Here is a 17,223-nt window from a genome sequence, read left to right on the forward strand (position 1 = left end):
AATTCAGCTCTGAGTCTGGAATTATGAAGACTGAGTTCAAATCTAGTCTCCAGATGCTTACTCTCTGTATAATTCTGGGCAAATCACTTAATCTCTGTCTGCCTCAATTTGCTCAACTGTGAAATGGAGATAATTACAGAGCCTGCCGCCTAGGGTTATTATGAGTATCAAGCGAGGTATTTGTAAAGCACTCATTGCAATGCCTGAAACATAATAGATGCTTACTTAATAAATGCTTATTTCCTTCCTTCCAGAAAACATATAATACTTTTTAATGGTCTTAAGCTTTCCATCCCCACCAAAACCAAAATTTATCTTAATATCAATATTTTTCTGGCAATATACAAAACATGAAATATCACAGCCTCCGAAGAATCAAAATTCATGGGCTCTAAGAATCAACACAGAATGGAAAGGGAGCACAAGTGAGCTATTGCATATTATCACTGCTTAATTGCACACAAGATGATATAAAAAGAAATATAAACAGGAAGATGTACTATGGGGGAAAGAGTCTGACTAGTCCATGAAGTAGTAGTGAAAGCAAGGGATTACTAAGACAGCATTCATACTGAATTAATAATGTCAAGAAACCAAGAGCATGCTAAGTGGACTCACTGTATAAAATTACTGGAGGGCATAGATAATAATTGCACAAGATGAAAAATATGAATGTGTTACAATCTTAAACACTAGGAAAAGTACCAGCAAGGAATGAAATTACAGATCCATGAGAGTACTGGAATAATTACTATACTATTTAGTAGTTAGTATTATAGATTTAGCCTTGGAAGAGGCCTTGATGATTACCTATCTAGTTCCCTCATTTTACAGATGAGAAAACTGAGACTTAGAAAGTGAAATGACTTATCTAAATTTACATTGATATTAAGTGGCAGAATCAGGATTAAAACCAGGTACTCTGATTCCAAATCAGTGTACTTTCCCTATATTCAAAGGTCACTAATATTTATCTTTTTCCCAACTAAAGTAGATATGAATTCTGAAGTGTCTGCATTTTAAGTAAATATAATTTCTCATTCAGGAAAACCACAACTTGTATATATACCAAAAAATAGTTTGTATTTAGTTTTGAGATTATGGTTGACTATTGATATAGCTGAAGTACTATGAATTACTAGAATAAACAAGTAGAACTACACAATAAATAAAAGTCTAACAGTCCAGCCTGTCTACCTCTTTCTTCCTTCTGCTAGTAAGACTGCATCACCCTCTTAGATGAATATTAAAGTACTGCTATATTCTTTCTGCACAGTTTATGGTTCACATGTTATTAGACACTGAGTAATTATTCTTCAAAGCAGGAGTTCAAAACAAAAGGTCTTTTTAAACAAAAAAGTCAATAGTCTTACAAATATAAGTTTTATGTGTAATTACAATTAGAGATAGATGTGAGGCAAGAATTAATTATTAAGTGCTTACTACATGCTAAAAGCATTTTGCTGAGTGTTGAGGATACAAATATAAGCAAAATTAAAAAACAGTTCTTGCCTTCAAGAATCTTAAATTCAAATGGAGGAAGACAAAACAAACACAAAAAAGAGTGGGCAGAGGAAGAAGGAATCTGAAATTTACAAGTTCAGTGGAGGAATGAAAGTGGTCCAGCCGAAGACCCTCCCCAAAATGGAGAACCTAGGAAGAGCTCACTACTGGAGGCCATATGTTGGAAAGATGGTCCAGAAAATAATATAGAAAATGAAAACATCTGCTTATGGTTATTTCCAAAATGGTGAAGTGAAAATTAAATGTAAAAAGAAGTATTTTACAACATAAAGAGACTATCAGAATAAGAGCTGAGCTATATTGTTAGAATTGCATGTGTAACAAAAAACATTTTTTTAAATCAACATAAAAATACCTCTTTACATAAAGTCAAAACTGGCATTCAAGGTCCTCCACAATTTGGTCTGAATCTACCTTATTTCACTTGAACAAACTTTCCTTTTCTCTAGATTAAGTGGACAGTTTGCAATTCCCTCAAATATATCCCCAAATTTTCCATTTCTACCATTTTGCTGAAACCATTTGCTGATACCACATAAGCCTGAGTTGAATTCTTTCATTGCCAAGCTGCAATGTTATTTTCTTCATGGTCTTGATCCCTGGGCAATGCCTGAAACATAATAGATGATCCCTGATCCCCCAAAAGAGATATGATCTAATCTTCCATTGAACTCCACAGTACTTTATACCCCTCACTGATTGATTAATCAGTTTCTACTTTAGTTCTTTGAGTAGATTTCAACTCCCTGCTAACTAGATCACAAGCAAAAATATTTTATTCACTTTTGCTTTCCCATCTATGCCTAGCATATTCTCAGCATTCTTTCAACAAGTTCCAGATAAAGGCATTCCCTTCATCTGCCAAAGCTCAATTCAATACCTATCAAAGTTTCCCTGACCACCTAAGTCCATGAGTTATTTCTCTTCTTAACTGGTAGCAATTTTTATATGGTTCATTTAACAATGATCACCTGCAGCTTTTTGTAACTTAAGTTTTGTTCAGGGGAGGGATTGATCAAAGAAGTTCCTTGATAAGCAGAGTGATGATTTGGCCATTTTTGTTGCAGTTCCCTTTAGAGGATAAGGACACATCCTGTATTGTCTCCAGATTTTCATTGATATGGATTGACTCCAAGAAGAATTGGTAGACTCACCCTTTGACATGGTTTATAAAAGTGAACCTTCGTTAAGAACCAAGGCCCTTCCCCCATCCCCTTTTCTGCCTTTTATGGCAGATGACAGAAGTCACAAGCCAAAGTTCAAGAGTTGTGGGATCCTACCTACTGTCAAAACCAGGGGGCTATCTTGAACAGTGATTTAGCTGGGGCTCTTCTTGGCAAGAAGAAGATGAGGAATATGGCCCTACTGTGCTAGAAAGAGCAACAATAAGGGACTACAGTCATTATATGGATTTCAAAGAACCTGTATTTTCCATTGGCATTATAAGGAGTTATTCGGATATCAGGAAGAAGGGTTACCTCTCTAATGGCCCTGGGTGTTTCTCTTCCCAGTGAGTACAGACCATCATAATAGCACGTAGCTGAATACCTGTAAATGTCTCTGTGAATTCAAATCATAGGTCAAAACTGAACATGAAGGCCTTTAGGAACCCGCGGCAGTGCAATTCACTAGCTTGCCTCACTGGCAACTCAAGTTCAGTTCCTATTGAGGGAAGTTTAAACCTGAGGGTAGTGCTGGTCAAAAAAAATGTAACCAACAAGAAAGGGTGGAGAATTGTATCGGTTGTTTATGAGCTAACCTGAGTTATTCAGGTGACTTTTGCATTTTTATGAGCTCCTAAGTTCTCTGAATCCTCTGTATTTCCTATGAGGTGAGATAAAGACTATATTGTGGGGTGTGGAGTGTGTGTGTGCATACACATATGTACAGTAAACTTAAGTGATGATGAAGAATCTATAGAGAAATGTGTTTTTGAGATTTTCCAGAGTAAATTCTGGGTAACAGTAATAAAAATCAAAGAGTAAAATTTGGGGTAGCTTCTATGATTGAGCCTGTGCTATCCACAGATTGGGTTATCAGGCTGTTTTTCATCTTAGTGTTCTCTAATGAAATTTCAGGCTCTTTACAAGAACTGTGCTGTATATGTGTTTCTATCCTTCACAGTGTCCTGCATTCTAAAAAGTTGGTTATTTGATATCAAAATCCTTTAAAAATTCAAATATACTTTTCGTTGTTCATATTTAAAAACAAATAGCATCAAGATATCAGAAGATCTTTTCCCATGGCAACTATATGCCTACCTCCTTATTTACAACTATAAAAAATAGCTTTAAAGTAAGTAATAAACTAATTCACTGACACTAAAAGAAGTTCTCAAATACTAATGTTCGTGAAGGTGACCTCTTAGAAAACTAAATACTCCTGATGCCTCATTCCTAAAATATGCAGAAAGGATAATGAAAACTAATTTCTCTCCACAACCAATTATCAGTAGTAATAACCATTATCTCCCTTTTAAATGCTAAAGAAATGAAGTTAAGCAAAGCACACTTTCCAAAGTCCAAACTCCAGTGCACAGTAGTTCTTATACTGTACCTCACAGTACATGAAAATACTACGAAGGTCAGGTATACATCAATGAATGTCAACTAAATAGAGGAAAAATATTTTGTCTTTACATTATGTTCTAAGGAAATGAAGTAATTGGTCAGATAAGACAGCATTATAACATAAAGAATCTAATATTAGGAAAAGATTTTGCTAACTAATACTGGTTAGTTTTTAAGAAAAAAGCATCATACCCATTTTGGTAGTACCTTTCAAGAAAAAGAGAAGTTCAAGCAGAAGCTGGATAATCTTGTGTGGGGTATGTTATGGTAGTGATTCTTTTTTGCATGAATTGAACTAAAATAGCAGCTGAAATCCCTATTAATTTTCAAATTCTATGACTACACCTAAGCAAATAATACCTCAAAAACAAGGGTTGTTAATTTTTGTGTCATGAGTCTCTTTGATAATCTAGTAAAGCCAATAGACCTTGCCTCAGAATGTTTTTAAATGTATAAGATAAACTGAAGAAAATGCTAAATTTTGACTAGAGGTTAGTGAAGGTAAAGATTTATATTTTTCTTGATCCAAGTTAATGGATCTCTTGAAATCTATTCACAAACCCTATAGACTTAAGAACCTCTGTTATAGAGAGATAAAGTTAACTTTGCTCTTAAAAATGTTTCTTTTCTTGTATTTAAATATTTTTACTTGTAATTTTGCTGATACACTTAATTTAATAATTTTTTAAAAGGTAGTTCAGTAAACTTCCAAAGTCTTTATTGAAGTATAAGTTTCAAATTAATGGAACTGATATATAAAACATTTCAAAGCTACTACATGGAATCCATAAGCCTCAAAAGTTGACCTACCAACAAAAGAACAAAAAACCAAATACTTGGAGAATGTCTATTGTACAGACTATAAAATGCATTTGAAGGAATAGATGATAGAAAAGGCCCATTAACATGTATGTCTTAAATAGACAATGTTGAAGGTCAAGAGAAGAGGCCCCAAACTGAACAGCAAGCTGGCCTATATTTAGGAAATTATGTAGTGCTTTTAATGAATTAGAGCTTCTCCTTGAAACAAATGTTCATCTTTTAAACATCAATAATGTTCTAGTAATGCTATACAGCTGTGAGTCATGAAATGTTACAAAGTCCTCCAAAAATTAAAGTTGAATGTTGGGCAAAGGACGATCGAAAGGCACAGGGTGGGCAAGAGTGGGTTGTGAAATATTACTAATTATGATCTATCCTGGCAAAGCAACAATCAATCAATGAACAAGCCTACATTCTATCAGGGAGAAAACATGTATTCATTCTGTTCTACATAAATATGTATATAGATATACAGAACAAATACAAAATAAATATAAGACCATTTATAGGAACATAGATTTAGAGGTAAATGGGACCTTAGAAACCCCTCATTTAAAGATGAAGAAATTGAGGCCAAGAGATAAGTGATTTACCCAGGGTCATAAGTGTGGGAGGCAAGATTTGAGCCCAGGTTTTCTTTAGCAAAAGAAAGCCAAGGACTGCCTGCATGTTCCACTGGTATTCACACATTGACAAGATCTAGAAAAGAACCCACCATGCTGGCTTAGTCCTCTATAGAGAATTACTGTAAATGTGTATAAGATTCGCTTCCACTCTACAGTTACTTTTTGACACCTTTGTATCTTCTACATACCTATTTATATTAATGTTATCTGCCCTATTAGAATGCAAGCACCTTGAGGACACTGTTTTTGTTTTTTTAATTAGTGTTCCCAGCACTCAGCATGATGCCTGGCCCATATTAATAGTTCTTAATACATCCTTGTGAATTGATTATGATCTATGTTTTCATATATCAATGAGATCACAATCTATAAAAATATAAAAGTATAGGGTACGACTATAAAATGAGACTAATTTCCATAAGTCATACATAAAAGTCTATAGTCTTAAAGAAACATATAGTGTTAACTTGATAATTTTAAATGTTACTATCTTAAAGTAACAGGATTTTACAGTACAACATTCTGGTTATAAGTAAACAACTAACATTCATATTGGCCTTAGCATTATACAACTATGTAAGAAATTGTAGTTGAGTGAATTTGAAAATCAATTAAACTATAAGCTTCTTACAGTCAAGTGTAATGTCATACTTTTTTTTTTATTACCCTAGCATGCTATTAAAAGCGTAATAGTAATTTAATGAATATTCTTCATGGTCTGATTTCACGTCTATTGTTGCATTAGTATCTGGTAAACTTTCACTACTTTTATTACTTTCATTTAATTTTTAAAAATAAATTTTGACTTATTTTCATATTACCATTCAAAAAACCCCTTATTATATTAGCTATTATATACATAAACATGTAACAAATGGGCTCCTGAAAAGTTATATGCAAACAGAATTTTTATAAATCAAATAATATTTTAATGTCCTAGAGACCTACTTAAGGGAAATTGATAATGAGTCCTTTTGTAAAGTGAATTAATTATTCACTAATTTAAATATTTCAAAAATTCATGTGATTTATTTCCCTTTTGTAAACACTTTACAGATATGATTGAGGTAGTTGTAATTTCAAGATAGCTTGGAACACATTTCCTCTAGTAGGCTGCTAATGGCTTCTTCATACCACTTCATACCAAATTCTCCAAAGGCTTTATAAGAATTAAATTGATGGGGGCAGCTAGGTAGCTCAGTGGATTGAGAACCAGGCCTAGAGATGGGAGGTCCTAGGTTCAAATATGACCTCAGACACTTTCCAGCTGTGTGACCCTGGGCAAGTCACTTGACCCTCATTGCCTACCCTTACCACTCTTCTGCCTTAGAACCAATACACAGTATTGATTCCAAGATGGAAGGTAAGGGTTTTAAAAAAAAGAATTAAATTGATATTAACTCTTTCAATAAACAATCTAATCTTACAATTCCAACTGTTGTTTTTACAGAAGAAATACAGAGAAAAAATGTAATTCATCATCAAAATTTGATAGTAAAAACAGGTGAAGAGTGAAAGATATTACAAATTATTAAGAACTCAAAATACCTGTTTAGTTTATGTGATCTAAATAGTATTATAATTATTTTTAAATCATTTGATATGTTAGAATAAACTATATGTATACAAGCACTATTTTTGTTGTACTTATCATTTTTAAGTCATCTTTTATATTAGCAAATTTTTCTTTTCAAAAACTGATTCCCTATAAGCTCTAGTTCATGAAGATAAGATTTAAACTTTTATTCTGCTAAGCTTTCAATTTAAGGTTATTGAACAAAAAACAGTTTTACACAAGAGTTGTTACTGAACAAATATACAGGGAAAAGATGGTTTCTTTTTTTTTTATCCTCTTTTTTTATTTCTATCCTCAGCGCCTCACACAAAGTAGGTATTTAACAAATGCTTGTTGATTGTTACTTTCATGTTACCTATGCCTGTGTAATGGAGTAGAAAAAGTTCTGGACTTATACTCTCAAAACCTGGGTTTTCAGTCTCAGCTTTTTAGAAATATATTGGCCCCATTACAAAGGGTACATTTATACCCCCGAGCCACAAATTTCTCACCTTTAAAAGAACAATAATAATTCCCACTCTCTACCCCACCCATATGGAGAGCAACACCATTGGAAGAGAATATTATCCTTATTACAATTTACAATAGATGTTAGAGGTCTTTTGGGATATGAGAAAGAAATTGAGATAATGATCCTAAATCTCAATTTTTATCACTTACTTGGATTATCATGAAAACAAATATGAACTCAGAATAATGTAACATTTTACTAGAAAACTACTATGAAATGCTGCATCTAAGAAAACTAAGGTTATATATATATATTTAATATATTTCTATGGGACATATTTATGTATATCTGCATGTTGTATATTTATATATTAAACATATTAATATATTTTAATCAATAGCTGCTAATTTTAAGAATGTCATTATGAATGAAATGCTTTTCTCCAAAGAAATATATTGTCATTCCAAAAGGGAAAATGTAGGAGCCAATCTTAATCCCTTTTATTACCATCTATTTAATTCCTGCCCAAATATTAACAATCTTCTAAACCTATAAATCTCGTGTGATCTGACAAAGGGAATTTAATCCTCATTAAATATGCAGAAAATGAACTCTTGAAATGTATGTTCAAACCTATAGGTAAGGAAATACTTCAGATAAATCAATCAACTTATTTTTAAAATTTAAAACTTTTCTGAATCACTTTAATCTTAGTCATCCTATGAGAAAGAATATTTTATCAACATGAAATCATCCAAAATTTTTTTTAAAATTTCATGGTCAACAAGGGGAGGTGGGAAAGCAAAGAAAACATGTATACTGCCACCGTAAATGGTAAACATTTATTTCCCAAATGAATCTCAGATTCATTCACTTCATCTGACCTATTATAACCAACTTGATTTCATCCAAATTATTTGGTTTCAACTCCAAATATTAAAAAAATTATCACTATGCAAGTCAAATTTCCCACAGATATAGGCATTCTATTTATTCCAAATTCCAGGGATATAAAAATTATAGTATTACTGTTAATCTATAAATTTCTACATTCTTCTTTTTAAAAAAATCCTTACCTTCTGTCTTAGTAGCAATTCTAAGAGAGAAGAGTGATATGGGTTAGGCAATCAAGTGACTTACCCAGAGTCACACAACTAGGAGGTGTTTTATATCTAAATGTTCTCTAATGAAATTACAGGTTCCTTTAGGACAAGAACTTTGCTTTATTTGTGTTTGTATTCTTTGCAGTATCTTGTATAAAAATAGCATTCTAAAAAGTTGATTATTTGATATATTTGAGACCAGATTTGAACTCAGGTCCTCCCAACTCTAGGCCTGATGCTCTATCCACTGTGCCATCTAGCTGCCCCATTCCATATATTTAGTTGTCAAAAATTCCCTCAGTTGCTATTACTGAACAATTTAGCCTTGGCCATCTAACAGGTGTGCTTCAATTTATGTGAGTTATGTTCTTGAAAAAGCATATCCTAGTCCTTTCAGAGCAGAAAACGTTTCATTTTTTGTCTTTGTACCGGTGGTGCCAAATATAGCACTTTACACAACGTGTTTAACAAATACTGATTAGTTAAAATGCAAATGCATTTTAGAAGACAACTGCTCAAAAAAATTTTGTAGTGACATTTTAATAAAGCAAAGGATCTTTTCAAAATTCAAGTATCTACCTAACCCCAGTTTAGCTGTTTTATAAAATCCAGAACATCATAGTATCTTAGAATTCAAGATTATCTCATCTTAGCCCCATCCATCTAGGATTTTTTTTAAGTGAAAGGTAATTTTTCCTTATTAATAAATTAGAAGGCATATCTCTTCCTCCCAGCAGTCAGAAGACTATGGGACAGAATGTTACATATGTATTTCTGATCTAGTCACTCAAGTCATTGTATTGATTGTTTTTGCTCACCATTCTCTTGGTTACAATTGGAAAGGTCACTAAAGGAAGGAAGTTAAGAGGTAGATGTGGGTGATATCCAGATATGGCTGATATGTAAACAAAAGGCATTAAGTATGAGAAGGGACACCACCAATCAATCCCCTTCCCCCCTTTCCAACTTTCTGAAGTATTCGAAAGAAATTAACTTATCCATGATACTGTGTAGACTACAATGACCACATATATAGCAGTAACTCTGATTTGGCCATTGGAATATAGAAATTAAGGTCTGACCATATATCACTGCCCTGCTCAAAAACCTCCAGAGTTCTCTTTGGCCTCTAAGATTAAACATAAATGCCTCCAGTGAACAACTAAGACCACCCCCTCCCAATCCTAAAGTCTGATTCCAACCACTCTTCCACTTTCCAGCCTCATTTCACACTGTGGTTCACTGAATATTATCCATTCAGTCAGTCAATGAGCATTTATTTAAAGCAACTACTATGTGCAGACACTATGCTAAGCTCTAAAGATACAAAGATAAAAACAATCAAGCCCCTACCCAAACAGCACTTACATTTACATTCTAATACATATATTAGAATCAAATTATATATATTTATTAAATTATATGTATAAATTACATTTATATAAAATTTATAATATATAAAATATATAAATTAAATTATATATCTATATAAATTAAAATATATGTATATTTACACACATGAACAGCAGGTTGGGGGTGGGGTATTAATAGGAGCTTAGGAGGATCAAGAATGGTTTCCTGTAGGTGTCACTTAGCAGAGTTTTGAAGGAAACCTGGAGATTCTAAGAAGAGACGAGATGAGAATATAGCCCAGGCAGGAGAGACAGTACAAAGGTACAGAAATGGGAAGTGAATGTAAAGATCAGAAAGGTCAGTTTGGCTGGGGAAGTAATATATGAGAAGGTGGAAAAGCTAGATTGACACCAGATTGCCCAGGGCTCTAAAAGCTAAAAAGAAAGCCTTCTATTTTGATGCTAAGGAGCTACTAGATTTTTACTGACAAAACAGGGTTTAAATGACTTGCCTGGGGTCATGCAGCTAGTAAGTGTCTAAGGCCAGATTTGAACTCAGGAAGGACTTGAGAACTGGCACTCTATCTACTTTGCCACCTAGATGCTATAATTTATTGAGTAGGTGAATGATATGATAAGACCTGAACTCTTAGAAAACTTACTTTGATAACTATTTACTCTGAGGATAGATTATAGAGGAGAGAGCTTTAAGCAGGGAAAGAGAAATTATCCAGAAGGAGAAAGTGATCAACATTGTCTAATGTTGCAGGGATGTTCAGATGGATCCCAGCAAAATTAAGCTACTATCCTCCAAACTTATTAGTCCATTTTCTGCCATGGGGGGCATTTCTATAAGCCATGCCCCATCTCCAACCTGCTTTTTCAACTAACCACCTGCAAAGCTCAGTGTTACCTCTTCCATGAAGCCTTCTTTATTTCCCCTAGTTGTTAGTACTCTCTTTCCTCAAATTAACTTGTATTTAACTTATTTGCATACATGAAGAACTTAAGCTCCTCAAAGGGAGAGACTATTTCCTTTTTCTTTTTATCCTCAACACCTAGAAAATATGAATATAAATATAAAAACTCTATAAATGAGAAGAATATTACAGTTAATAATTTAAATTAATAAGGATTATCCTTAGAAGCAACCAAAGGGAAAAAAATCAAATGACATTATCTCCTTGGTTAAAAAATGACACATACTACTTATAAGTACATATCTCTAAACTGTTCTATTCATTAGTTATTTCTGAAAACAATGAAGAGAATTTCCATTCAGCATCATTTTTAGTAAGTTTTTCCAGATCAAAAAGATCACCAAAGAAAGCAAAATAATAACACCTAAAAAAAGGCTAATGAATTTTACTATTTTCTCCAATGATACCTCAAATTCTATGTGAAATATTTTTCTTTCACAACTTAATTCATCTATAAGTCTCTCATAATTGTCAGGCAAAGATTCTTGTACATATGAAAAGAAAACTATTATTTGAAATAAAGCTGATACTTCTTAATAATGTTATTTGATATTTTTGTAATTTTTTTTTAAACCCTTAATTTTGGTGTATTGTCGCATAGGTGGAAGAATGGTAAGGGTGGGCAATGGGGGTCAAGTGACTTGCCCAGGGTCACACAGCTGGGAAGTGGCTGAGGACGGGTTTGAACCTAGGACCTCCTGTCTCTAGGCCTGACTCTCACTCCACTGAGCTACCCACCTGCCCCCTGTAATGTTTTACAAATATGAAATTTATAAATTTTAATATAAAAATTTCTTAAAAAGCAAGATACACTTCTTTTTAGGTATATGAATCACATATAAGGGTTTATCTGGCAGGAATGATAATAAGTCCATAATTTTCACCATGCAGGCAAGCAAAACAACCAATTCACAAATTTATAACTCCCAATTATCTGTTTAATGTCCTGTTCTCCTGAGATCCATTCATATTGCATTGCTTATAACAAAAAAGAATATAGTAAAAGTATACTTATTACAAAGCATTTATTTAAAAAACTGAGGTTATAATCCTTCAGATGAATCTATAAAATGGAAGTTATTCTATATTATAAGGCCAGAGGAATGGACATTTATTAAAACTGTGATCTGTTTTGACTATTTGCAAGTCTCTGCTAATGAGCCCAGGAGTCAATGCTAGAGCAGGTGCTAGAGCAAAAAGTTCTTCCAGGCAAGCAGAAAAAGACCCCAAATAATGTCAATACAACCTAGATGTGCAATCCCTCACCACCCAGTCCTTTCAGAATGCTGAGGGGAAGTTAGGATCAGATTCTTGATAAAACTTTGGCAAGGGCAATAATCTGTACAAGGTAACAAGTTCCTACTGAAAACCCCGACTAGGTCCAACAAAGAATAAAAGACAATTTTGGAAAATGTTAATTACGTAGCCTCTTGCACAGAATTCATTTCTCAAAGTTAAGTCTTTCTTTGAGATAATTTCTATATTGTTTCTCCAATGAAAGGAATTATTTATTAATGTTAGTTTAGTCAATGAAAATAATTTATCACTTCAGCAATAGTTCCTTAAAACTAGTCTGAAACTTTTCACATAAAGTCATAAATATAAAAAATAAAATATACATCACTCTAAAATCCTGGAAAAACTTCTATTTTGCATCATCAAATCCTAATCTGTCCAATCCATGAAAAATGAAGTATTTCTATTATCATATGCAAAATCAATTTTATTTTTTTATTCTGCCCTAGTATCAATTCTAAGGCAGAAAAGATTCTGCCATCAGGATTAAGTGACTTGCCCAGGGTTACACAAGTAGGAAGTATCTGAGGCCAAATTTGAATCCAGGTCTTCCTGACTATCCTCAGTGGTACCTAGTTGTCCTGAAAGATGCATTTTAAATGTCCAGACACTAAAGCCGACAAGGTTCTCAGAATAAAAAGAACAGAAAAGAAACCCCCAAATCATGTAAAATGCATTTTAAAAGTCAATTGGGGTGTTCATCTTTTCTTTCTGAGTTTTAATTGTATTAACCTCAGAATTTCCTGAACCGTCAAACTCTTAAAACAATAATGCCTCTCCCCACCAGCTAAAACCATAAGAAACCAGTGAAGCATGTGTCTCAAACTCACACCAGACTTAAGCTTTCTATAATAAGCCATCACTATAACCTTCTCACAGTACAGAAATTGACAAAAAAGAAGAAAGAAGTCACCCAAAGATACTCGTAACAGCAGATTTCAAACATTTCCACAGCTGAGAATACCAAATGCTGCAACATTATGGATAGCAAGCCTAAACAGCCTCTGCCTAGTCTCTGGAGTGTCTTTGGCATGCGCATGTCCCGCTTATATAAAGAGATGCTTACAGTCCAGGTGCTTTTTCTTGGGCCCCATTACTTCATGAGTGGTTGCTTTGCAGACAGCCCTGGCTACAGCAGAACCAGTCACGCTGTACTGAGCAGCTGCGATTCGATCCGTGAGCGTTTGACCCGACATCTTCGGCTGCTGCTTCTAACTGCCTTCTCTTCTGCAAGAAAGTAGAAGGAGGGCCCCCCAATCAGCCCAAGGCTCCTGCCTTTGGGCCATTAAGGCCTATCCAGCTCTTCAATCCCACTTCACCCTAGCAGGACCTCGGTAGGCGCTGTCCCTGTGTCAGGGTACAACAGAAGTCAAGATTTTAAGATTGCAGATGAACCAACAGTCCATCAGCCTTGGATGCACCCCCAGAAAATGAACTCATAGGTGCATTAATCTCCGGCTTCTCTGTCCGTCAATGTACCCTCTACCCCTTTCTTTTTCTTTTTCTTTTTTTTTTTCCTTCTCCTCCACCCTCTTGTCAATCAGGAATTTTTCTCTGCAACCGGACAACCTCAACTAGTTGACTCTCAAAAGGGCCAAGGGGTTAGTCCCTGGGCATTGTGCCCACAAGGCGACCTCCCCACTACTGTTGCAGCATGCCCTTCCTTCTCCAACACCACCCCAAGAATCCCCAAGAGGCTAAGTAGTACGACTGGATCCGATACCCAACCCTCATCGCCCTGCCCTCCCCCTCCTCTGATGCCGCGAAGGCTGCAGCGGCAGCAGCTCCTGCAGCAGCAACGGGATCTTCCCTTCTCTTCTGAGCAGGAGATTATCGTTGCATTGCGCCATATTATGCCCTCTCTCCCCCTTCTCGCACAAGGCCGCTACCACCTCCCACAGCCTTAATCCCCACTCCCGCACTCCTTTCGTGGTCCCCTTCACGCCCCAACCCTGCCCTCCTCCCCACCTCCCACCGCAGCCCGCTCAGTCCTCACTGCAGGGGGCCCGCCCTGGGGAGGAGGGGTGGAAGGGCTCGATGCGGCTCACCCTTCTCCGTTGAAGGAGTCAGGGATCCCCTCCCCGCCCAGCCGCTGCTGCCACCCCTGATCCCCGAAGGTGGGAAGGGGCACTCAGCCTTTGGAGTGGGGGTGGGGGGTGGGGAGCAGCACCGCGCCCGCACTGGCTGCGGAGGGCGGACCTGTCACTCTCCGCCCGCCTCCCTCCCGGGGAAGGATAATCGCCTCCGGTGGAGGCCCCTTGGGAAGCGAGGCACTGCCAGACGAGGGGGGCCCTGCCTGAGCCGGAGGAAGAAAGAGGGGAGGCGGGTGCGGGCTGTGTGCTGACGGCGGCAGTGTAGACAGAGCTGCACGAGTCCGTTACTCGCCCCTGCCCCCACTCCCCAAGGCGGCGCTGCAGCTGCCACCGCTCCCGGGGGCTGCCGGAGAGACAACGTGCCCGTCTGCCTGCCCGTCATTCTGTCTGTCTGTCTGCCTGGGTGCCTATCGGTCTGTCCGCCTGCCTGCTGCTCACTCTGTCGGTCCGCCGCCCGTAGCTGTGGAAGGAAGGAAGGAAGGAAGCCGGCGGGTGGGTAGCGAGCGGGCGGGTGTCTCGTGGGGAGAGATGCACCCCCTGAGGTCACCCGCAGTCCTGTCCTCCCTCCTGCCTGCCTGCCTGCCTGCCTATAGAGCCTCGCTGCCTAGGGCTTCCAGCCCACCCGCCCCAGGGTGCAAGTACCAGTCCAACGCTTCCCGTCCCTGCCGCCGCCGCCGCCGCCTCCGCCGCCGCGTCTCTCTGGCTTTCCTCGGCAGCGTCCCCATCCCCCCGCCCCCACCTCAGCTTTGGTTCCTCCGACAGAGTCAGGTGACAGGAGCGGACAAACCGGTGCGAGCCCCTCCGCCGCGAGGATCTCAGGAGCGGGTGGGGCGCGCGGGGTGGATAAGGTCGGGGGGAGCTCTAATGCTAGTGTGAGCCCCAGCCTCCCCGGTGTCCTCTCTTCCCCTCCCCTTCCACACACATACAGACGTGCATGGATATATGCATTCACGCATACATACTCACTCCTACACCTTCCTCTGGTCCCCGCAAAGCTGGATCAGTTCTCCTAGGAGTGATCTTCATCCGCAGGATAGCATCCCCTGAAAGGCTGTGCAGGAGAGAGTCTGGAGAGGGAAGCCTCACCTCCAGCCCCCCCCCTCTCCGGGCAGCACGCGCACGCGCACGCCGACAGCCGGCTTCGTGCACCTGCCTTGCCGACTCCGCTGCGGACTCGGGGCCGGCTAGGGAGACCGCCGCCCCGAGCCCCACGCTTCGCGCCTGGCTGGGCTTCATGCTAAGTGGGCGAAGGCCGATGCAAGGGCAGAGCCCCTCTGCTGCCCACTGGAGGGCAGCCAGGGTGTTTCCTTCCTTGGTACTCATCATGGCTGCTTGAGCTACTCACTGCTGGACAGTTCTGCTGCATTTCTGTGTCTGCCTGCGAGAAGCTACACGACTGTTGTGCCTGTGCGGGAGGATACATCGGTGCGGGTGCGACTCCTAGCTCATTCGTATCTTATGTTTAGACCTGCAACTGTAGCTTAGAGGGCCTCTAGTCCAATCCTCTCCTCTCATGTTGCAATGGAGGAAACTGAGGCCCTGGGAGTGAAAAGTGACTCACTCAAGGTCATACACTGTTAGTCAGGGACAGATGACTACTGGCAATCTGAACTTGGAATAACAATAAAGAATAAGAATAGTACACATGTGTTGTATGTTTTTAGGTTCACAAAGCAACACTTCGAGGTAGGTATTGGTCAGTATTACTGTCTTCATATGCGGGAAGATTTCCCCATAGTAAATAGTAGAGTAAGAATCTCACCTCCTATTCCAGAGGTTCAAAGTGATAGCTTTCAAGACAATCTAGGACCTCTTAGGAATAAGTAGGAAATTTAATAATCAGGGGGCTGATTAGGGTTCATAATATTTGCAAATAATTATCATATGAACTTAAGCCTGTCAGTGATGGAGTATTTGGAATCCATAAATATGTTCGAATTGACACTTAAATTGCATAGGCAGTCCAAGCTCCATCAGTATTTTTATATATTGACATTTAAAGACCCTATTTTAAATTCACAGTAAAAAGACTTTTTTAATCTTCAGTTTATGAATATATTAATTTTTATTACCTTTTACAGGCAAATTCTTTCTGAACTTCAATCATAATATGACTTCTTAATTTATGTTTTATGTATATTTCTTTTATATTTATTCCCCTACTTCTCTGCTTCCCATATAACTTCTCACGGAGTCCTAGGCCTTTGCTCTGTGCTCTATAGATGCTCCATAAATAATGCCATTTATTCATCATTGCTCTTCCATTCTCACCTCATTATGTATACCCATGGTCACTCCCTTACCCTAGCTTGATTTCAAGATTCTACAAGAACAGAAAGTAGTTCCTACTAACCAAAAAGAAAAAAGGAAAGGAAACCTTTGCTTTATAAGGTTATCCTTTATTTAACATCGCCCTTATAAAGATAGCCTCTGACTTTCAGAGCTACAGCTAAAATGATATCACTTTTAAGTCTTAGTACATCAAGTTCATTAGAGGATTTGAAATTATATCCTGGTACTTTTCCTCCAAGAACAAAAACATTTCTTTTCAGTAGCAGCTCATTACAGAGGATAGGGATTTCCTAGGCAGTTGAATGGCTGCCTTTTCAGTGCCTATTTTTCTGGCAACTTAGTTGGCAGGAGGCCAACATTTTAAAAGGCGTGGCTAGGGAGGGAACATATGCTTGGGTCCACAGGGTCACACTTTTAGGGAAGTACTTGGGTTACCTACTGCTTCTCCCAACTTCTGTAACTACTACTACTGTTAGAGCACATGTACAGTTTCTGCCTTCAGTGTCTGAGCAAAAGTACGCATGGAAATTCATTAGTC

At 37.8% G+C, this 17,223-nt stretch overlaps 1 protein-coding gene across 29 annotated transcripts in view; it reads right to left on the reverse strand.

The window, feature by feature from the left end:
• The window catches only part of SNAP91 (synaptosome associated protein 91), a 145,465-nt gene extending 131,969 nt beyond the window's left edge, over positions 1-13,496 (reverse strand). For all 29 annotated transcript variants that reach the window (XM_044674077.1, XM_044674076.1, XM_044674073.1 and 26 more), the window contains exon 1: positions 13,367-13,496. In XM_044674077.1, coding sequence (XP_044530012.1) covers positions 13,367-13,496 — 130 coding nt within the window. The remainder of the gene's footprint in view (positions 1-13,366) is intronic.
• Positions 13,497-17,223: the final 3,727 nt, after the last annotated feature.

The sequence above is a fragment of the Gracilinanus agilis genome, chromosome 4 (assembly GCF_016433145.1).
Source record: "Gracilinanus agilis isolate LMUSP501 chromosome 4, AgileGrace, whole genome shotgun sequence".
NCBI lineage: Eukaryota > Metazoa > Chordata > Mammalia > Didelphimorphia > Didelphidae > Gracilinanus > Gracilinanus agilis.